General features: G+C 45.0%; 1 protein-coding gene across 1 annotated transcript in view; it reads right to left on the reverse strand.

The window, feature by feature from the left end:
* Positions 1-506: 506 nt before the first annotated feature.
* The window catches only part of MKS1 (MKS transition zone complex subunit 1), a 53,779-nt gene continuing 29,979 nt past the window's right edge, over positions 507-24,306 (reverse strand). The window contains exons 11-18 of the mRNA XM_040423596.1: positions 21,449-21,511; positions 18,214-18,284; positions 15,692-15,761; positions 15,510-15,614; positions 13,491-13,624; positions 13,285-13,367; positions 4,108-4,205; positions 507-1,606 (exon numbers count right to left, since the gene is read on the reverse strand). Of these exons, the coding sequence (XP_040279530.1) occupies positions 1,500-1,606; positions 4,108-4,205; positions 13,285-13,367; positions 13,491-13,624; positions 15,510-15,614; positions 15,692-15,761; positions 18,214-18,284; positions 21,449-21,511 (731 nt within the window). The 3' untranslated portion in view covers positions 507-1,499. The remainder of the gene's footprint in view (positions 1,607-4,107; positions 4,206-13,284; positions 13,368-13,490; positions 13,625-15,509; positions 15,615-15,691; positions 15,762-18,213; positions 18,285-21,448; positions 21,512-24,306) is intronic.

Below are 24,306 nucleotides of genomic sequence, written 5' to 3' on the forward strand. Positions count from 1 at the left end.
ATAGCAGAGCACTCGGATACATTCATGAGCTCAAGTGGACACACTTATACACGTTATATTACCACTATGGACTGACATGTAAAATACATGTAGTCCAGTATAGATTACAGAGTTCACAATTGTGCCCATAAGACCATACTGACGTTACATTTTCAGTCATTTTGTCCATATTTCTGTATGAAAACATGTTAGGATAAATATACTTTTTATAAAATGTATACTTTACAGGTAAAATTATAAAAAATATGGTTAAAAGATACATGAGCATATTTAACCCCTTGATATTTTAAATCACATTTTGTGCAGATTACAAAAAGGAGACTTTAAAGGAACCTGCCACCATAAAACTGCAGGCAGCATGTTATAGAGCAGGAGGAGCTGAGCAGATTGATATATAGTTTTATAGGAAAAGATTCAGTATAACTTATATTCCATTCATTTATGTTCCTGCTCATTCTGGGCTTTGAGGTCAAGGAGGCGGTCCTATCAGTGATTGACAGTTATCTCTATATACACAATCATAAAGGGAAGGTTATACTGAATCTTTTTCCACAATGCTATAATATTGCTATATATCAATCTGCTCAGCTCCTCCTGCTCTATAATATGCTGCCTGCAGCTCAGACCCCATGTTCAACAGGACAGGTTCTCTTCAATCTACTGCATCTGTGACTATAATAAACTATGAAAAATAAATAACTATACAAGGAGTCATTCCTTTAAATAAAATGTACCAAATGAATTGGGGAATGTTCAGAGAAAAATTTGGGGAATTGGGGAATGCTCTTTGGAAAAACCGGACGTCTTTCTTTAGTGGAATCCACAGTAGAAATCCTTGGATGGATTTCTGCCATGGTTCTGCAGTTTGCACTGCTGTGGAATCTGCATGTGGGTTAGCTCCATTCAATGAGACTAATTCAACGCTGTTTCTACATGAGAAAATTTAGTTCTGTACGTGGAAAAAAAAATATGCCGTATGCACTAACAGCGTGGATTTCCATTCAAATCATGGGACGAATATTATAAGTGTTTTAGCAGGAATCTCGGCGTGGAAAAGAAATCTGCGTAAAAAAAAAAAATCACAATGAACACATACGCTTAGGAGTCATAACTCCAGATCGGCACCAATACTGCGTCTTCTGACTCACACGTCAAGTAAAGTCCATCTTGTGTGACCGTTTTATCACCAGACATGTTACGGCGACATGTCAGAAGATTACAACTCTGGAAACCACAAGTGCTGCGGCTTTATAAAGCACCTAGGCATTAGATTTAGATTTCAGTAACTACAAATCTCTAAGGGGTTTGGGTGATTTATAACTTGGTCCAAACTCCTGGACTCTACAGCTATTATCTTCTGATACATCTCTATCACTTGAAGGCGAATTTTGGGGTAAGTTCCTTTTAAGAACACACCTTGCAAAAGGCAACCTTTGGACAACTTGTATGTAGATCACAGAGCCCCGGTGATATGTGGAAAAGAGCTGCACATCAGGCGTTCAAGCTGTTGACTGCTCGAGTTGTAATGTTTTAGTGGCACTCAAGATGTCCTTCGGAAGGCTCTCTCTAGCTTGTTGCATTCGTCTTCTTGCTCTCTGGAAAGCATCTACAAGACATTGAACGTTGTGTTAATATAACTGGAAATAAACTGTACGTGCGACACCAAGCTCACTGTCACTATAAGCCCTGGAGGACCTTTAGCAATACATATATATCACAATAAGACTTCATCAAGGTACTCCGCGGTAAATGTAATATTCTTCGCGCAGCGGCCCTCAGTCTTCTGCAGAGGTTTGTATCATCTAACTGGGTCCATAACTGGAGAAGTGGAGACTTACGGATATCGTTCATGGAAAACTCTTTGAACTAAACAAGCATACTTTCAGAAATGTTGATTATAAATGAAGGAGTAGTGAGATCGGAAATGCTAGAACGCAGGAGTAATTGGAGTAAAGGAGCAGGGACATTGGTATTGACACAGAAGGCATGAAGCAGCGTTCATAAATGTAAAGCGCCACATTAATTGCATTACTGCAGATACATAAAATGAAAGAGAACGGGATAACAGATCAAGAGAAGGAAATTCTGGTAACAAGTAGGCTAAGCAGCACTCAATATCAGGCAGCAGCTGCAAAAGCAAATACGATTTTAGGGTGTAATAAATAAAGAGATAAAAAGCCACGATCCCAATGTAATCTTGCCTGTCTATAAATTCATTGTAAAGCCACATCTTGAATATAGGGTTTAGTTTTGGGCTCCACATTCTAATAATATAGGACAGTGATGGCAAACTTTTTAGAGACCGAGTGCCCAAACTGCAACCCAAAACCCACTTATTTATCTCAAAGTGACAACATGGCAATTTAACCTGAATACTAATATAGTATATCTTCCATGTACTTTATGATTTAGCTATAATAGCCTGCCTGCATTCAGTGCGCTGCCTGTGCCGTTCATAGTGCCCCCTGCGCTGATGAATGGCAGGAAAAGTTTGAGGGATATTGGTACACCATAGACTTTTTCCAGGGTGTGGGTGCCCACAGAGAGGGCTCTGAGTGCCGCCTCTGGCACCTGTGCCATAGGTTCGCCACCACTGATATAGGATATAGGAGAGCTAGAAAGGGTTTCAAGGCATATAACTAGATTGTTAAATGGGATGGAAGGTATCTATTGTAAAATCGAACTTGGCAAAATAAAAAAAAGGGCCTTAGGTCAGGATACAACCAAGCGGTTGTATGTGCTGCAGCTGCCTTTAATTAAACAAATAAGACCGCACTATTCAGTCTTGAATACCGCACGGCCATTTACAATGCTGACCCACTGAACAGTGCTGTCTCATTAGATTAATAAAATGCAGCTGCGACCCCTATGACTACAGCGGAACTCGACCACACTGTGTCACAACCCCCTGCACGACCGCAAAGTTTGTTCGTACCTTCATAGGTGATCTCAAATCACATGTATAAATATATATGTGGTCAATACAAAGAACTGGCACATGATTTAGGGTCCATTCACACGTCCGTATGTGTTTTGCGGATCCGCAAAACATGGACACCGGCAATGTGCGTTCCGCATTTAGCAGACCGCACATCGCCGGCACTCTCCTAGAAAATGTCTCTTCTTGTCCACAATTGCGGACAAGAATAGGACATGTTCTATTTTGTTGTGGAACGGAAGTGCGGATCCAGAAGTGCAGATCCGCAAATGCGGACAGCACATTCCGTCCCCATTGAAAATGAATGGGTCTGCACCTGTTCCGCAAAGTTGCGGAACGGATGCGGACCCATTTTGCGGATGTGTGAATGGACCCTTATTCACTCTCCAAGGACTTTACAAAGGACAAGGGGAAGGCGATTTAGACATCAGTATAGGAAAGGGTTCTTTACAGTAAGAGTAGTCAAACTATGGAATACTCTACCCTAAGAGGTTGTAATGGCAGGGACTATTTAGCATTTAAAAAAGGGCTAATGCTTATGTATTAACAATTCATGTTGTATACCTGATCTGAGAAATGTTGAACCGTGTCTTTTTCAACCTATGTAACAATAGTGATATTATATCACTAGAGGTGATGTAGAAGTACTGATACAGGCGTAGTAGTTGTAGGGTATCATTAATGTATTGTACATGCTTCACATTGCAGCAGCCGGCAATGCAGATACACAGCACTCTTAGCCCCCAGCTGCACCACGTACTATCTGTATACTGGAAACCAGTACCGACATCCCCTTTTATTAGCCCCAAGGAGGAGGGGATCCTGAAGACATAAGAAGTATAACTGGAAATGTTTCACTTCATCGTGGACTCCTTTCCCAGTCTATGCTAAAAATACAACCTACATAAAAGAACTGTGAATTAGGCCTAAGAAGATTAATTCTGACGTCACTGCTGATCTCTTATTAGTGACTCTGCTGGAAAGAATATGGTTCACCGAGGACTGCCTCAAAGCGTAATATCTGGAACAAATATTAGAGCGTATATTAATAATACTTAAAGACAACAGGATGCCTTAAGAAATGGCACAATTTCCACAGTGTAATATACTGTGTCACCACTAGGTGGTTCCCTGCAACACAGTAAAGTCTAGAGAAAAGAAACACGTACCAAGGACATTGAGAATAGAGCTTTGCTGGCTGGAGCCTCCCAGACGATCCAATACAGTCTGCATTCTTTTCCTCAGAGAGCTCCTGTCAAGGAAGGATCTACAGAGCAACACACACATTAATGGAGAGAAGATACCGCTCAGAGATTCAGTGAATTGCAAGTCAGATGGAAGACCTGTGCCAAGGAATACAGTCTACACTTTAGAGGGCTCCGTTATTTACTGGAATGTTTCTCCCCTCCACCCATCAAGTACTCTCAGGCGAATGAATTAATGCCAGTCACTGGCACAAGTGCCCTCTCTATGGAGAATCCTCAAAGCATGATCTATGGGCGAACTTGAAGAGTGGAGTTAAAGGCAACCTGTCATCACTTTCTAAGCCTATTTATCCACTCACTTTTCTATAAATACTTTTTAATACATTAATAATGATATTAAAATCAATTCTCAGAGAAAAACCTTTAAAAAAATGTTCCCGCCATATATGTAAATGAACCTTAGATGAGTCCTGTCTCCTCCATGCTTTAGAGAGGAGTCCAGCGTTCTCTGACTCTGAGCCCAGCCATGGCCACAAATGGATATGGCTACTTTCACACCTGCGTTAGGTGCGGATCCGTCTAGTATCTGCACAGACGGATCCGCACCTATAATGCAAACGCTTGTATCCGTTCAGAACGGATCGGTTTGCATCATTCCTTTAAAAAAAGTCCAAGTCAAAACGGATCCGTCCTGACTTGCATTGAAAGTCAATGGGGGACGGATCCGTTTTCAATTGCACCATATTGTGTCAGTGAAAACGGATCCGTCCGGATTTACTTACATTGTAAGTCAGGACGGATCCGTTTGGCTCCGCATCGCCAGCCTGCAAGCAACGTTTTGGTGTCCGCCTCCAGAGCGGAATGGAGGCGGAACGGAGCCAAACTGATGCATTCTGAACGGATCCTTATCCATTCAGAATGCATTGGGGTTGAACTGATCCGTTTTGAACCGTTTGTGAGAGCCTTGAAACGGATCTCACAAACGGAATTCAAAACGCCAGTGAGAAAGTAGCCTAAGACACAACCTCTACATTGCTCATCTCCATCCCTTCTCTTCCAAGTCTCGCAGCTGCGCAGTATACATTATGTGATCAGTAGTAGTGTTGATCGCGAAAATTCTAATCGCTAATTTTTATCGCGAATATCCACACTTCGAGAATTGGCATATAGTGCTATATCTTCGTAATCGCGAAAATTCTAGATTTTTTTCATCAGTAAGTGAGGTGACTGGTTCTGCACATGCGCGGGATTTGGGACGCGAGTTCGGGAGGAGGGTAGGATCTTTAGATTCTGTCACTCTTATAATGGGAGGTGGGGTTAGGAATGGGAAGTGATGAGGTAAGCATTTAATTTGCATAACTTAAAGGGATTCTGTCACCAAGTTTTAGGCTATAGAGATACGGACATGCGCGGCTAGATCGCCACTAGCATGTCCGCTATATACCTGTCCTATAGGGCTGTGTGCTTTTATTTTCTTTAAAAAAGGATTTTAGAGATATGTAAATTAGTCTTGTATGTGTCCAAGGGGCTGTACGAACCTTCCTGGTGCCCAGCCACGCCCACCTGTGAAGGAGCCCAGCACCGCCTATGTCCTCCGAATCGCCTCCTTTCGTCATCGATAGATAGCCGTAATCTCGCGATGCGCGAGCTCGCGCAAGCGCAGTTCCTTCCCTGAGGCTGATGCCAGCACAGGGAAGGAACTGCGCATGCGCGAGCTCGCGCATCGCGAGATTACGGCTATCTAACGGTGACGAAAGGAGGAGATTCGGAGGACATAGGCGGTGCTGGGCTCCTTCACAGGCGGGCGTGGCTGGGCACCAGGAAGGTTCATACAGCCCCTTGGTCACATATCGCTAAAATCCTTTTTTAAAGAAAATAAAAGCACACAGCCCTATAGGACAGGTATATTGCGGACATGCTAGTGGCGATCTAGCCGCGCATGTCCACAGCTCTATAACCTAAACTTTTTTTTTTGAATCAGATCATTTTTATTAAAGGTTTTACATACAGCCAATTGTTCAGATAAACCATACATTATATGACAATAGGATATCAATACAGTAAAATCAATCATACTTTATCCAAATCAGCATGTCAATAACACTGCATCAAAAAAAAAAAAATCTTTATTAAATCTCCCAGTCCCCCCCCCCCCCCCAACTCCCTCCCCACCTCCCCCTCTCCGTGTCTATAACCTAAAACTTGGTGACAGAATCCCTTTAAAAAAAGAGAAAGTGGACTGTAAGGCCCCTTTCACACGAGTGAGTATTCCACGCGGATGCGATGTGGGAGGTGAACGCATTGCACCTGCACTGAATACCGACCCATTCATTTCTATGGGGCTGTTCACATGAGCGGTGATTTTCACGCATCACTTGTGCGTTGCGTGAAAATCGCAGCATGCTCCTCTTTGTGCGTTTTTCACGTACGCAGGCCCCATAGAAATGAATGGGGTTGCGTGAAAATCGCAAGCATCCGCAAGCAAGTGCGGATGCGGTGTGATTTTCACGCACGGTTGCTAGGAGACAATCGGGATGGAGACCCGATCATTATTATTTTCCCTTATAACATGGTTATAAAGGGAAAAACAACATTGCTTACCGGTAATCGTTTTTCTCGATACCCATGACGGCACCCAGTGCGACTCAGGACCTCCCATCAGGACAGGAAACCTGAGAAGATAAAAAGGGACACACCTCCACCCAACACCAGTGGAAGAAATAAATTGTTCTCCGGAGAGAAGTGATAAGGGATTAAAGACCCTCTTCTTTTTTTTTTTTTTTTTTTTTTAAATCTATATTACTTCATATAGACCTGACTGATACAGATACTTTATATATTTTTATAAATGTATCAGTATCTATATATGGGGAGGGAACTATCGGGTGCCGTCATGGGTATCGAGAAAAACGATTACCGGTAAGCAATGTTGTTTTCCCCTCACCCATGACGGCACCCAGTGCGAGATAGACTATAAGTAGAGTCTAGGGGGGGGCCACAGCCTGCAGGACCTTCTGCCCAAATGAGGCGTCAGAATGGAGCTGCAACCTATAATGTTGAGAAAGGTATGTGGGGAACTCCATGTAGCTGCCCTACAAATCTGAGCTAAGGACACGTCAGCTCTTTCAGCCCATGAAGTAGACACTGCCCGAGTAGAATGGGCCCCGAACCCCGAAGGAGGGGAAAGACCCAAGGAGATGTAAGCCTTTGTTATGGCCTTCTTCACCCATCTGGCAATAACCCCGCAGGATGCTTTTTTACCCCTATTCCCCCCTAAAAACTGGACAAGAAGGTTCTCGTCTTTCCTCCATGAAGACGTAACATCCAGGTAAACTAACAAGCATCTTTTAACGTCCAAGCAATGAAAACTTTTTTCCCTGCTATTGGAGGGGTTAGGAAAAAAGGAAGGCAACACAATGTCCTGGCTCCTGTGAAAATCCGAGACAACTTTGGGAAGGAAGGAAGGCAGGGGCCTAATTACTACTTGATTGTCCTGGATGACAGTATATGGTGGATGTGCAGAGAAGGCCTGGATCTCCGAGACCCTCCCTAGCAGAGGTGATTGCCAGTAGAAAAGCCATTTTAATGGACAGGATGTCAATTGGGATCTCTAACAAGGGCTCAAATGGCTTATCGGTTAGGGCTGTCAAGACCCTGTTTAAATCCCATGGAGGGGAAAGAGGCCTTACAGAAGGATGGATTCTGGCCGCGGCAGAAAGAAAACGTTTGACCCAAGGATGCATTGCTAACTGATAGTCGAAAAATAGCTCAAGGCTGATACCTGTACTTTTAGGGTGGAGGCTTTGAGTCCCTTGTCTCAACCTGCCTGCAAGAAGTCTAAAACTTTAGGTATTTCTGGAGGTTTAAATGGATCAGGGCTAGACCCTAGAAAGGAAGCAAAGATATTCCACACTCTATTATATTTCCTGGCTGTTGTAGCTTTCCTACTGCCTAAAAGGGTGGAAACAACCTTGTTAGAAAGCCCTCTACTCAACCAGATGCCCCTGTCAAACTCCACACTGCCAATTGTAGAATCTCCGGATTGGGGTGGCATACAGGCCACTGGAGAAGGAGGTCCTCCCTTGGAGGGATCGTCCAGGGGGGGCTTCTGGCTAGATTTAACAGGGTGGAGTACCAGATCCTTTTGGGCCATTTCGGGGCTACCAGGATTATAGAGGCTCCCTCCCTCCGTACCTTCTTCAGTACCTGTGGAATTAGGGAAATAGGTGGGAAGGCATAGCCGCGTTCTCGGCTCCAATCCTGGGCCAGACTGTCCACGGCCGTGGGGTTCTCTGTGTGATTTAAGGAGAAGAACCTCTCTGTCTTCTGTTCTTCCGGGTAGCGAAGAGGTCTATAGTTGGTGTCCCAAACCTTAAGACAATCTGGGAAAAGACTTCTTCGTTCAGACTCCACTCTGCCTGGCTGAGTTCCACTCGGCTTAAAAAGTCGGCCACCGTGTTCTCTTTTCCCTTTAGATGTATTGCAGATAGGAGCAGGTCCTGTCTTCTGCTATTTGAAAATTTCCTGGCAGAGGAAGATTAGGGATGGTATTTTTGTTCCGCCCTGGTGATTTATATATGCCACTGTTGTTGAATTGTCCGAGTAAAGACCAGTTTTTTGTTCAAGACATCTGGAACTGCCACCCTTAGAACTCTTTCTACTGCCCTGAGTTCCTTGTAATTTGATGTGCAGGCTCGGGTTCTTAAATCCCATCTTCCCTGCCAATATTTCCCATCTGAATGAGCCCCCCAAACCCCACGGACTGGCGTCTGTTGTTATCCGTATGGGTTCTATGAAGGACCAGGGCATCCCTGCCGAAAGATTCTTCTCGGATGTCACCATAGGAGGGAATACCTTGCTCTGGAGGAGAGATGAAATTTTTCCTCTAGTGTTTGTGGAAGACCATTCCATTTCTTTAAGATATCCCACTGTAACGATCTTGTGTGAATCTGAGCAAACGGCACTGCGGGAATCGTAGCCGTCAGGTGCCCCAATACTGCCATCGCCTTCCTGATGGAACATCGGAAGGAGCGGAAAAGGATCCAAACATGTTCCTTTGTTGAAACTATTTTCTTCTGAGGAAGGAATGTTTTTCTGAGCCGTGGAATCTAGCTGCATCCCTAAAAATACGCAATTTTGAGAGGGGGTTAGGCAAGACTTTTCTCGATTGACCTTCCATCCCAGATCTTTCAATAGAGAACACACCAGGACAAGATCCGTCTGTAACTGTACCTTCGTCTGGGCTATGAACAAAAATCGTCCAGATAGGGTACTAACACTATCCTGGACAATCGGAGGAATGCCACCATCTCCGCCACAACCTTTGTAAAAATTCTCGGGGCTTGTGAGACCCCAACGGGAGGGCCCTGTATTGCAGGTGCAGAAGCTGGCCCTTTACTTGGACTGCCGTTCTCAAATACTTTTGGGAGGAGGGATGAATAGGGATGTGGTAATAAGCATCCTCTAAGTCTATACTTGCCATCCAAGCAATCCTTGTATAGCAGATCTATAGTTGTCTTTATCGTCTCCATCCGGAATCTTTTGTATTTCAGGAACTTGTTTAGTCGTTTTAGATTTAGAATCATTCGAAAGGACCCATTGGGTTTCTTTACTAGAAAGAGTGGGGAGTAATACCCCCTGCCCTCCTCTTCTATGGGAACTTGGCAAACGACTCCTTTGTCCAATAACAACTGAACCTCTGCCTCTAAAACTGTGGATTTTAAGGATCTTTCGGAGTTGGAGTGTGGGTGAAGAAATTTTGGGGGTAGGAGAGAAACTCCAATCTGACTCCCTCTGCTATCCCTCCCAAAACCCATTTGTTTTGGGTGACCTTTGACCAAGCAGGGAGAAAGGAAGAGAGTCTCCCCCCAACTTGGAGCCGGCGTCATTGCTGCTTATCTTTTTTATTATCTTGGGATTTGAAAAGAAAGCCGCTAGATTTCCTCTGAAATCGATCTCTCTCTTTCCTATCGTAGGGCTTGCCCCTCTGCCTTCTAAAGCTCTGCTGGGGCCTACGAAAAAAGGGGGGCTTCTGAGGGACAGGAAACCCCCTTTTTTTGTCAGAGGCCTTCTCCAGGATGTCATCTAAAGATGACCCAAATAATCTGTCGCCTTCACACGGAAGGGCACAGAGTCTGGCCTTAGATCCCTGGTCACCCTTCCAGGATCTAAGCCAAATAGCTCTTCTAGCCGCGTTCGACATAGCAGAGGCTCTGGCGGAAAAGCGCATCACATCAGTGGAGGCATCCGTTAAAAAATCAGCTGCTTTTGAGAAGGTGGGGAGAGAAGCTAGGAGCTCTTCTCTAGGTCTTTTTTCTTTAAGATGTGACTCTAGCTGGTCAATCCATAGTCTCAGCGACCGGGAAACCCAGGTGGCTGCGACTGCCGGTCTGAGACAGGCGGCCGACGTCTCCCAAGCCCGTTTAAGATATATGTCCGCTTCTTATCTAACGGGTCAGAAAGACAACCTAAATCATCAAATGGGAGGGCAGACTTTTTTGCAATCTTGGCGACTGGTGCATCCACCGTAGGGGCCCTATCCCAGCTTGAGGACACTTTTTCTTCATAAGGGTATTTTCTTTTAACAGAGGAAGGTATGAAGAACTTTCTGTCAGGATTCTTCCACTCTTTTTTAATAATCGCCTGCATGCTTTCATGCATAGAAAAAAACCCTATGCTTTTTAGGGCCTAATGCCTGGAAGGCCTGATCCGCAACTGATCTGGTCTGCTTAATATCTTCCAGCTGCATAGTTGCTCGGACTGCTTTTAATAATGGTTGCGTATCCTCAGGGGAAAAGAAGGACTTCCCTGAATATTCCTCGTCCGAGGAATCTGAATTACTGGAATCTAGCTGCCCGGATTCTCTGGCTTCACTATCGGACGAGTCCATTTCCATACTATCACATTCTGTGGCTTTATCCGGGGATCTGGCACGGCCTTTACTGAATGTCTTGAAGGATGCTTTGATTAAGGACCTCATAGATCTTGTAAGGGTCTGGGATTGTTCCGCTACCAGTTTGTCTATACATGCCGTACACAGAGGTTTCTGATAGGATGCAGATAGAGTCGTCTTACAATCTGCACACTCTTTGTGTTTTGACTTTGAAGACGACTTTTTTGGAGGCTTTGGGATCTAAGACAGAAACACCTTATTAGTAAAAAAGGAACGTTCTCACCATGTGAATTTTTCCTTCCCCATCCTTAGGACCAGTACCGGACTTGCAGGCCTCAAGGGGTCCAGGGGTTCAGCGCGTCCATCTGTAGGCTCCGACATGCTTGCTAGCTGGATCCTACTTCAGCACAAACACACTGTGCCTCCGCTGGCTGCCTTCACCTGCTGCCGCATTTATAGATTTAAAAGACGCGCCTCGGCCCTCACTTCCGGGTCCTGCGCGTCGAGGGAGAAGCCCCGCCCCCCCGACGTCATCGGCCAGCCCTCCGAAAGATGGCCCCGCGCATGCGCATAAGCGCTCAGACGCGCGGGCGCCATTCTCAAACTGGGCAAGCCGGCGTGGGGAGCCGCCTGAACACGGCCACAGCGGCTCCCCGCAGGACCGGCAGCGAGTGCGGGCGCAGGCAGACTTGTGGGGAGCGGCTTCCGGCACGGCCACAGAACTACCGCTCCCCAGGGATAGGTCTTCCCACGGCAATGCCACAGACCCCCCCCCCAGCGCTGGCTTCTTCTTGAGGTATGTCCCGCAGAAATACTGCTGCTTCTCAGGAACTCCCATCGGAGGACAGGAAACCTGAACTGGTGTTGGGTGGAGGTGTGTCCTTTTTATCTTCTCAGGTTTCCTGTCCTGATGGGAGGTCCTGAGTCGCACTGGGTGCCGTCATGGGTGAGGGGAAATAATAGCATTCTGAATACAGAATGCATAGTAAAACATCGCTGGAGGGGTTGAAAAAAATAAAATAAAAATTTAACTCACCTTAGTCCACTTGATCGCGGCCCGGCATCTCCTTCTGTCTCCTTTGCTGAACAGGACCTGTGGTGAGCATTTTACAGGTAAAGGACCTTTGGTGATGTCACTCCGATCATCACATGATCCATCACATGATCTTTTACCATGGTGATGGATCATGTGATGACCGGAATGACGTCACCAAAAGGTCCTGTTGCTGCACAGAGATCAGATGAAGACAGAAGGAGATGATGGGCATCGCGATCAAGTGGACTAAGGTGAGTTAAATTTTTTTTATTTTTTTTAACCCCTCCAGCGATGTTTTACTATGTATTCAGAATGCTATTATTTTCCCTTATAACCATGTTATAAGGGAAAATAATACAATCTACAGAACACCGATCCCAAGCCCGAACTTCTGTGAAGAAGTTCGGGTTTGGGTACCAAACACGCGAGATTTTTCTCACGCGAGTGCAAAACGCATTACAATGTTTTGCACTCGTGCAGAAAAATCGTGGGTGTTCCCGCAACGCACCCGCACATTTTCCCGCAACGCCCGTGTGAAAGGGGCCTAAAAGAAGCACTTAGAGGTCTTTAAAAAATAAAATAAAAAATAGTATGATTAAGGTGGGGGAGAACTATCTCAGGATGCCGATGATTCTTATGGTTAACAACCTGCGACAGGTTCCCTTTAATAGTCAGATACGGTTTTGCGTAGCGAGGCTTCCTCGTCATTATACTACGTCTCATCTCCTGTGGAGCGCAGTGTAATGAAGAGGAAGCGGTGCTCGCATTGGAGCCACATTCCAGCGCCACCTCTTAAAAGTGGCTCCCTCCAACTTTCAAACAAACTTTGGGACTTGACAAGGGGATATAGCCAAGCCAGATAGATATCCACCCATAGACAGCTGTTTCGGGGGTGCTTGCCCCTCTTCGGTACAGAGTAGGATTCTGGCTGGCTGAGTGCGATGCTTTGAATGCAGCTTAGGCAGGGTGCTGTGTCTCTTTAAAGAGACCAGTCCTTCCTTAGGAGATACTTCTTTGCATATGCAGAACAATACAGTGAAACCACAGATATTTGACAGGAGGAAAAAAATAAAAACAACCTACATTCAGGCAGAAAAAGATCTATGAAGAACCCCAGGCAATGATTCTTGTCTTGAAGGCCTTCTTAAATCCCATGTCTATGGCCAGTTTTACAGTATTGCTTATTTAACCTGTAAAGTTAATCTTCGCATACCGTGACTGATGCATGGCGTGGAAGCGAAAAGACACTCTGCCCGTGGTCTCTGTCCTGAAACCAAAACGACTTAAACGTTCCCCCTGTACGGCACAAGACACACTTTAGTTATGGTCTATTTCGGTAAGATGCAGTTTATGTGGACAATACGTGCAGACATGATATACAGATCAGGTTCTCAACTTTATCATCAAAATGCTAATCACCTGAAAAGTTCCGGGTATTCGGATATAAGTCAGGTCCTCCAGTTCAGGGGAGCCACCTATGAAAAACCTTCTGAGCTCGGATACTGTTCCCTGTTCCACAGGTCGCCATGTCTGTGCTGTGACGTTGTGCATTCCTGTAAAATATTAAGTGTTAGGGCCCATTCACACAGCAGTATGAACGGGTCTGCACCCGTTCCGCAATCTTGCGGACCCATTCATTTCAACGGGGCCGAAAAAGATGCGGACAGCACACCATGTGCTGTGTCCGCATCCGTAGTTCCGTTCCACGGCCCCGCAAAAAAAGATAGAACATGTCCTATTCTTGACCATAATTGCGGATCCGCAAAACACTATGGTCGTCTGAATGATTCGTTATTCTAATCCTTCTGCATCTCTTACCCGAATATAATTAAGTCGTGTATGGGTTACTAACGACTACCAGATTTGCTAATGACATATGAACTGACACAAGTGAGATACACCATACACAGGAGAACATTAACTAAGTAATTAAAGGGGTTGTCTGTTTTATTTATAATGACGACCTATACTCAGGATAGGTCATCAATATCAGATCGGCGGGGGGATGACTGCCGGCACCCCCGCTGATCAGCTATTTGAAGAGAAAGCAGCGCTCGTACAAGCGCTGCCTTCTCTTAACTGTTTACCAGCAGTGAGCAGGTGTAATTACATCTCAGCAGTCTCATTCACTTCAATGGGACGGCCTGCAGTATTCACTTGAATGGGAAGGAGCCAGTATTCACTTGAATGGGACGGCCTGCAGTATTCACTTGAATGGGACGGCCGAGAAGTAATTATACTGCTCATCGATGCGGTTGCGATCACGAGCAGGTAAACAGTGAAGTGATTTTCCCGATGGTAAAGGGGTAGTGCCAAGTTTTTAAGTTATCCCCTATACACAGGATGGGGGGATAACTAACTAATCGGTGTGGGTCCAACCATTGCCAGTCCCCCAATCTGATGGAGCATCAGGTTGAGCATGCCTGCCACTCCATTTATTCTCTATGGGACTGCCGGAGCCAAGTAGGACAGGACACAAATATCTGACCAATAGGGGTCAAGACTCTCAGCAGCCCTGCCGATCAGCTGTTGGAAGGGGCAGCATGGCTGAGCGTTGTGGCCTTTTTCTTGACCTGACGCGAGAGGTCGCATGCCACATGTCCTTCCTGCAGCTCAGTTCTAATCAAGTGAATGGGACTGAGCTGCAATAACATGCACAGCCGCTATCCAATGCATAGTGCTGTACCTCTATAGTATATCAGTCACTTTGCGTATCAGTGTGAAGCCTTTACAGAACTACACTAAACAGTCACGTGTATCAAAGTTAAAGACAAGGGATCTGGAATAAAAAGGGGTTCCTGGTTCTGTGGAGTCATATGATGTATCGCATGCAGGGGCGTAGCTAAAGGCTCATGGGCCCTAGTATAAGAGTTCAGCTTGGGCCCCCCGTCCCTCAGGGCTTTGTGGCCAGGGGCAGGGAAGCACATAGCCTTCGTCCTGCCTGAAGCAAAAATTTAAACGCCCCCCCCCCCTCCCCATGCCAAATTCTTGACCTAACCCCTTCCCTCCAGCCAGAGGTGTAACTTGACCAGCAGGCACTTTCTATAATACCGGTGTCTTCTTATGTGGCACAAGGGTCTTTGGGCCCCCTCAGGCTCCTGGGCCCGGTAGCGACTGCTACCTCTGCACCCCCTATAGCTACGCCCCTGATCGCATGACCCCGCACATCCGGTCAGTTGCTCTAAGAAGAATGATATGATACAATCTTAGGCATTGTAGAGTGTATGTTACATGATCCTTTTCAGAGCTGCTTAGTAACCAGGAGCAATCTCGTCATACCCTGTGTGACACCACAGAACCAGGTCACGTCCCCGTTTAGTACTTTAGGGGCTGTCTAATGGATTCAGTTACACTCTCTAGTTCATAAAATATGCTGTACAGTCTGAGCGCAGCACCAAGTGAAAGCAGCTTCTTTTTAAATTTCCGAAGAACACTTGCCTGGGGTTTGTGGAAGCACAACCGATCCATATCCTTCACCACGATACCTCTGCCAAATGTCCAGAGAAAGAACCTCAAAATACAAAACTGGCCATTGGGGTATATCTGAAAAGAAGTGAATATTTATATTTACAAGATTCTGCGAGCGCACATCAATTTCATTCTCTCATCCAACAACCTACCCTCAGACTCCACTTCTTCTGACAGGAACATCTCAAAACTGAAAGGGTGGCAGAAATAAGCAACATTTTCCTGGCGGACAAGAGAGGTGAAATAAGAGATAAAACGGCCGTACCAGTCTAGGAAATATGTCTCATATACAAATTAAGAAAATTTGTCTCATACACAAATTTTAAGAAAATAGTCTACTTACCTTAAATCCCTTCCCTACCCCGTTGGCCACCTTGCAGGGATATGGTCATATACATGATTCGCATGACTATTAACCACACCATCTGAGGGCTTAAATGTCCAGGATCAGAGTTCTCTCCAATCTTGGACATTACAGATAGGTGTCAGCTGCATAATACAGCCAGCAACAACCATGTATGGAGTGGTTGTTTAGCCTGATCCTCGCACACATTTGACATACATTTGCATGATGTTGCCAAAGGTTTAAAGAGTCAGAGCTAGCAGAGATATCCAGAGTCTGATAAAAGAACTGCTTCTACACTTCTTCTAAAGCTCACAGGCTTTCTGCAAGTCTGATCTCCCACTCCTTATCTGTTCTGTAAGCTCCAGAGCTGAAAACAAACATAGTGGGAAGGAAAAAGACGTCACAGCAGTACAGTGCTGGCAGAGTCCACAGAAGGCAGATGCCCCTGCTTGTGAGAGAGATGCCTCTAGCTGTGCAGCTGAAGGAGAATAATTAGGCTGAAAAAGACATTAGGCAAGCCCCCAAAAAGATCTATTCCTTCACATAGTCATAAAAATGATTTAGTATAAATCTAATCTCTACAAAGACCACAAGTACGTACAGTTGTGTTCAAAATAATAGCAGTGTGTTTAAAAAAGTGAATAAAGCTCAAAATCCTTCTAATAGCTTTTATTTCCACACACACAAATGCATTGGGAACATTACACATTCTATTCCAAATCAAAACATGAAGAAAAATATATCAAATTTGTGTTGTTCCTCTAAAAAAATTGAAGAAAAGTGAATATTAGACTGTTCAAAAAAAAAAAAAAATAGCAGTGTATGTATTCTTCTTTACAAACTCATACATTCACTATATAAACTGAAAAATGTTTCAAGATTTTGCTTTTCTTTGAATCACTTTACTAATATTTAGTTGTATAACCGCTGTTTCTGAGAACTGCTGTACATCTGTGTTGCATGGAGTCAACCAACTTCTGGCCCCTGTGAACAGGTATTCCAGCCCAGGATGATTGGACTACATTCCACAGTTCTTCTCTATTTCTTGGTTTTGCCTCAGAAACTGCATTTTTGATGTCACCTCACAAGTTTTCTATTGGATTAAGATCTGGGGATTGGGCTGGCCACTCCATAACGTCAATCTTGTTGGTCTGGAACCAAGATGTTGCACATTTACTGGTGTGTTTGGGGTCGTTGTCTTGTTGGAGCACCCATTTCAAGGGCATTTCCTCTTCAGCATAAGGCAGCATGACCTCTTCAAGTATTCTAATGTATTCAAACTGATCCATTATCCCTGGTATTCGATAAATAGGCCCAACACCTTAGTATGAGAAACATCCCCATATCATGATGCTTGCACCACCATACTTCACTGTCTTCACAGTGTACTGTGGCTTGAATTCAGTGTTTGGGGGTCGTCTGACAAACTGTCTCCGGCCACTAGACCCAAAAAGAACAATCTTACTTTCATCAGTCCACAAAATGTCTCTTTAGGCCAGTCAATATGCTCTTTGGCAAATTATAACCTCTTCAGCGCATGTCTTTTTTTCAACAGTGGGGACTTTGCGGTGACTTCTTGCAGATAGCTTGGCTTCACATAGGCGTCTTCTAATTGTAACAGTACTCACAGGTAACTTTAGACCTTCTTTGATCTTCCTGGAGCTGATTGTTGGCTGAGTCTTTGCCATTTTGGCTATTCTTCTATCCATTCGAATGGTAGTTTTTCGCTTTCTTCCACGTCTTTCAGGTTTTGGTTTCCATTTTAAACCATTTGCGATAATTTTAGCTGAGCAGCCTATCATTTTCTGCACTTCTTTATATGTTTTCTCCTCTCCAATCAACTTTTTAATCAAGGTACGCTGTTCTTCTGAACAATGTCTGAAACAACCAATTTTCCTCAGAATTTCAGAGAGAAATGCACTGTAACCAGCATGTACAACATTTGCTGCCTTCCTTCCTTAAAAAAGGGCAATAATTGGCACCTGTTTTTCAAATAATGAATGACCTCACTCATTGAACTCCACACTGCTATTATTTTGAACATTCCCCTTTCAATAAGTGATTGAATTACAAAGAATCAGCAGCATGCATGCCATGACTGTTGGGTCTGTTGGGTTTCTATTACTGTACTACACCTGCTAGTAAATTATTTGCCATGTAGAAATATCATTTCTACCAAAAACAGTGATTGATCAGGTTAGTGATGTCTGACTGCTATTATTTTGAACACAACTGTAAGTTATGGTGCAGGAAATAAAGCATAAACTTATATAATAGTAAATAATATAGAACCAAAATTGCATGTGACAAATGAGAGCAGGTGCTTACCCTTTTGTGAGTTTTAGATCTACAGCTTTGAGTAACACCTGAAAGTTCTTGGAAGGCAGGACTGGACCAGTCTGCAGAGAAAAGATCAAGAAATGGTTTCTTCATCAAATCAAATTTTACATGTTATATAAATTTTTTTTTTTACCCTTTTCACAAAAGGTTCAGTCAGACACAAGAGATTCTGCAATATTTCTACTGAGGCGGTCATCAAATCACTGCTTTGGGTCATAACTTGCGGGACCTATTGCCAATAATCCAAAGACACACCATCGCAAGTTCTTACATGGGCTGTCTGGTTTAGAAAACTCATTTTAAATTACACTGTTTGCTAATTTTGGCTTAATAGTGGAGGGTTCCTTCATTCAGGACCTTTATCTGATAAAGGGGTGGGCGATATGGCCTAAAATCTATATTGCAATATAAATTTAAGCATGTGCGATATGCGATATATATATCGCGATATATTGTTTTCTATGTTTGGGGGGGGGGGGTGTTTAAACTTTTTTTTTTTTACTTTTTATTTAATTACTATTAGCCCCCTTAAGGGCTAGAACCCTTGTCCTATTCACCCTAATAGAGCTCTATTAGGGTGAATAGGACTTTACACTCTCCCTGCTGCCCTGTGCTTTGTGCACACAACAGCAGGGAGCTGACCATGGCAGCCAGCCTCTCATGTGCCCCCCAGCCTCTGATCCGCCTCCTAGCCTTTCATGTGCCCCCCAGCCTCTCATGTGCCCCCCAGCCTCTGATCCGCCCCCAGCCCCTGATCCGCCCCCCAGCCTCTCATGTGTCCCCCAGCCTCTCCCTCTTATCAGCCCCCTCTGGTAACTCAAACCCATCCCCCTCCCTCCTCAGTATTAATCATTGGTGGCAGTGGCCACAGGGTCCCCCCCATCATTGGTGGCAGTGGGCAGTTCCGATAGGAGTCCCAGCAGTGTAATGCTGGGGCTCCGATCGGTTACCATGGCAGCCAGGAGTCACGCTACTGAAGTCCTGGCTGCCATGGTATGTTAGTGAGCAGCATTATACTCACGTGCGCCGTGGCCGCCAGGCGCTCCTTCTTCTCATAGGTCTGTAAGGCGCATTGCTAAGGCTATAAGCATTAGCAATGCACCGCACAGACAGAAGAAGGAGCGACAGGCGGCCACGGCGCACGCGAGTATAATGCTGCTCACTAACATACCATGGCAGCCAGGACTTCAGTAGCGTGACTCCTGGCTGCCATGGTAACCGATCGGAGTCCCAGCAGTGTAATGCTGGGGCTCCGATTGGTTATATGGCCGGCACATTCATTGGTGGCGCAGTGGCCACAGTCACTCCCCTCCTCCTCCTACTCTGTTCTCATTGGTGGTCAGCGGCAGCCGCACACAGTGGGGAGGGAGGGACTCCCTCCTTCTCCACTGTGCCGGCTCAGGAGAACATGGTGCGCGCCGAGAGCACGATCATATCGCGGTCCGGCGATATAGGCGATATTCACAAAATCCATATCGTGGCACAAATTTATATCGCATATCGCCTATATCAGCCACCCCTAATCTGTTACCCTGAACAAAGAACAGCTACTAAGTGTCTCTTATTCAGTAGGACCTTATACATCAGTAAATTACTTAGACAGTCCGCAGATTTAAATAGGAGCTGTGATTTTATTTCCCCTGTGAATTAAAGTTGATCAATGTGGTCCCTGCATTTCCAAAGTCTGTGATATAGCATCATGCATGCCACAATGGCCCATAAGATTGCAAAAATATATATATTGCAAAAATCACTGTAAAACCCTATAGCACTGTGGAACCCTAGCTTTAGAGTTTATCCAGGGTTACACCCTGCTGATCAGCTGTTACCTTGTAGCTCCAGAACTACACAGCTCCGTCAGTTCTGAAGTGGATAAAGCTGGTATCTGCAGTGCTGCTCGCACTCACCTCAAGCTGAGCAGTGGCGCAGTTACCATTTCTGGGCTGTGTAGTTCCGGCACCAACTTCCAGAATTACAAGGAAACAGCTGATACTGGTGGCCTACTCTGACGATAGGTCACTAGAATCAAGATCCTGGACAACCCTTTAAGGAAATATGGAAATATGGAAGATTAGCCTTTTCTAATGCTCTTTGATGGTTATTGCCCAGTGTGAGGCCTCTTTCACATGTCCGTGATGTCATCCATGACAAGATAGTCAGTGGTTCACCTGTTATGATGTCCGTGAAGAATCTGTGCTTGGTTCGTGTTATCTGTGTGTCATCAATACTCCACAGACACAGCAAGGCTGAAAAGGGATTTCCACAGCATGTTCTAGCAATGGTCTGTGAAAACCAATGACCAAACACGGATCATGTAGACCCACGGTCAGTGGAAAATCACTGATGTGTAAATAAACACATTAGAATCAGTAGGTACCATATTTTTCGGACTATAAGACACACATAGGATTTAGAGGAGGAAAAATAAGAAAAAAAAAAAGTTTTCAGCAGTCCTCAGATCAGATGCCCAATCCTCATCAGACCCCAAAATCAGACCCCCCAATCAGACCTCAAAAATCAGCCAAGTTCCATCAGACCCCCTCCCCCCCCCCCCCCAACCTCCATCAGCCTCAGATCAGAGTCCCCCATCCTCCATCAGCCTCAGATGAGACCCCCAAAATAAGCACCAGATGAGACCACTTATGAGCCCTGGATCAGACATTAAAATAAATAAACTTACCCTCACTTGCTCAGGACGGTGCACTATGTACTAATGCTGTACGCAGTCCAGGACACAGTGCAGAGTGGGGCCGGAAGAAGAATAGGGAGGGTGTGTACATGCTTTCTGCATGCTAATGACCACTTCCTTAATAGAAGCAGTCATTAGCATTCAGACTGTAAGATGCACTGCCATTCCCCCACCCCTCCCCCCCACCCAAAAAAAAGTGTTTTCTCTAGTTCGAAAAAATACGGTAAGTATATTGTCGTGGAGAATGTGTAAAAACATCCTTAAACGAGCACCGATCACTTTCTATACACTGTCAGTTGGTGCTCATTAATGGGCACCAATATGCCTGTGATCATGGACCTTTGATCATCATCATCATAGTCAAGTAAGGGTTGTATCAATTAGATTTGAGGAGGTATGCAGCTTAGAGTAGTTACTTTTATACACAAGCATAAGCAACATTAGATGCTGCTATATTACAGCAGAAACACTGGAATCCTGTCCAAATGTGACTGACAATCAGTAATCATGAAAATCTTCACTCTAGATACTTACGTTTTGGTAGCTCCATGAAGAAATGAACATAGAGATTATCATATTCATATTCATGTGCAGATACTGTGGCAAAATTAAAAATCGGATATAATATTAAAATCAATGCATTTCTCTGAATAAAAAAACAATACACTTAGTGATCAGTTTATCATCACCATGTGCATAATTTTTTTTCATACCCATAAGATTAAATTTACAGCATTGTCCGACCCCCTCTGTCAATCTCTGCACTGGCTCACTACTGCCTAGTGAATTCAGATCAAAATAATAAAGGGTCACGTATCAAAACTTTTCACATGTTATAGAGACAGATCAAAAGTTTTGATCGGTGGGTTTTGAGTGCCGAGACCCCCACCAATCGATGAAACGAGGAGAGAGAGGCACTCTCATATAGTGCGGTCGCTCCTTATTGCAGGAGATGGGATTGAATTGAAAACCAATTTGTGGGCCCATAGACTTTCTACTGAGTGTCTCCCTCCTGCAGAGAGGAAATAGAGTGTGATATGCGAGTGCTTCTCTCTCTTAGTTCTCAGCACTCAGACCCCCACCAATCAAAACTTTTATTATGTCTCAATAGTTGTCTAAAAACATACAAGGCTGTCCATAACCTGTCCTCTCCTTGCATCTACCACCCACACTTGCCCCTACCTCCCCAAATACGGTACCTCCTTCTTTACTCTTATTTTGTCTGCTCCTCATACAATCACCTCAAATAGTTTCCCCATGCATCTCCTTATACTCTAAAACTCACTACTTCAGCAAATCAGACCGTCCCCACCATACTAACTTCCAAAAGCAACCTGAAAACCCAACTTTTCGGAGGAAAGCCTACAATAAACCAGCCTTATCTACTGTCTCCTTACTCATTCTCTTGTAGATTGTAAGCCCTTGTGGGCAGGTTTCTCTCTCCCACTGTACTAATTTAACCAAAATTTCATACAAAAACAAGTACAATTAGCATGAATGTATTATATATGTAAACCCTTTTCATATGTCGGTTCTGCCCTGCCGTCACGTGATCACAAGATTCTGGTGTTTACAGATGCAACATGATGTCCTATCTGTCCTTCATGGGATATCCCCGTCTTCTGGCTCTACCCCCTTAACTCTTTGATGACATGGCGATATTCAATTTTTGCATTTTTGTTTTGATTTAATTCCTGCCTTCCTAGAAAAAAAAAACTTTACTTTTCCATTCACATAGCCATATGTGGCCTTGTTTTTTTCAGCACAAGTTGTATTTTATAATGACACCATTTGCTGTTGCATATAATATAGTGGGAAGCTGGACAACAAAAAAAATCCAAATGGGGTGGAATTAGAAAAAACACGATTTTTGTGAACTCACCTGTAAAATCTCTTTCTCGCTTAGTATATTGGGGGACACAGGACCGTGAAACTGTTAGATCCTTCTCTGCCAGCTATACCCCCCTCCAGCCTGGAGAGAGCATATCAGTTTGTGCCCTAGCAGTAGGAGAAGCAGAAAGTAAACTGAAAAACAAACTAGAACCGCACACCGCCGTAGGACCAAACCAGAACCGAGGTTCCAACCGGCAACCAACTGCCCCTACATGCCGCACTAAGAAAATTGGGTGGGAGCTGTGTCCCCCAATGAACTAAGCGAGAAAGAGATTTTACAGGTGAGTTCACAAAAATCTCGTTTTCTCGCTCGTATCATTAGGGGACACAGGACCGTGGGACGTCCTAAAGCAGTCCACGGGGAGGGAAAACCAGAACCCCTGGGAAAACAATTCCCTCGAGGAAGTTACTACACTGCGGCCTGCGAGACCATGCGGCCCAGAGCAGCATCCGCCGAGGCCAGAGAATGCACCCAGTAAAATTTTGTGAACGTGTACAAGGAGGACCAAGTCGCAGCCTTACACAATTGAGACGCAGAAGCATGGTGGAGGTGAGCCCAACAAGCCCCGACTGCTCAGAAAGAGTGGGCCGTGATCCCAGGGGGAGGCGCCTTGCCCCGGGAGCGGTATGCCTCGGCAATCGCTGACCGAATCCACCTGGCAATCGTCACCTTGGAGGCCGACAATCCCTTGCAAGGACTTTCAGGGACTACAAACAAAGAGTCCATATGCCGAAAAGAATCAGAAACGGACAGGTAGATCCTCAAAGCCCGCACCACATCAAGCCGATGGAGCATGCGCTCTCTTTGATAATAACAATGTCCTCGTTGACAGGAAAGGCCGACACCACTTTCGGCTGAAAAGAAGGAACTGGGCGGAGCACCACTTTATCTTGGTGGAACACCAGAAAGGGCTCCTTGCAAAAAAGGGCTGCCAGTTCCGAAATGCTCCTGACAGACGTGATGGCCACTAAAAAGGCCACTTTCCAGGAGAGCAAGCGAAGATAGACCTCACTCAAAGGCTCGAAAGGAGCAGCCTGGAGCGAGCCCAGGACCAGGTTCAAGTCTCAAGAATGCAATGGGGGACAATACGGAGGCATTGTGTAAGGCACCCCCTGCAGAAATGTCTTGACAGGGCCTAACCCAGCCAGGGAACTCTGGAAAAAGATGGACAGGGCTGAGATCTGTCCCTTCAAGGAACTAATCGCGAGTCCAAGTTCCAATCTGGACTGAAGAAATGCCAGAATAGGAGGAAGGGCGAACCGTCTGGGAGGGAGACTGTGTTCCTCACAGAAACGCGGGAAGGACTTCCAAGTCCGGTAATAGATTTTGGACGACGTGGGTTTTCTGGCCTTAATCATCATTCGAATGACCGTATCAGAGAAACCTCTCCACTTAGAAGGAAGGTTTCAATAGCCACACCCGTCAAACGTAGCGTATCTAAACTCTGGTGGAAGACCGGACCCTGCGAAAGAAGGTCGGCCCTGAGCCCTAGAATAAG

The sequence above is a fragment of the Bufo bufo genome, chromosome 3 (assembly GCF_905171765.1).
Source record: "Bufo bufo chromosome 3, aBufBuf1.1, whole genome shotgun sequence".
NCBI classification, from domain to species: domain Eukaryota; kingdom Metazoa; phylum Chordata; class Amphibia; order Anura; family Bufonidae; genus Bufo; species Bufo bufo.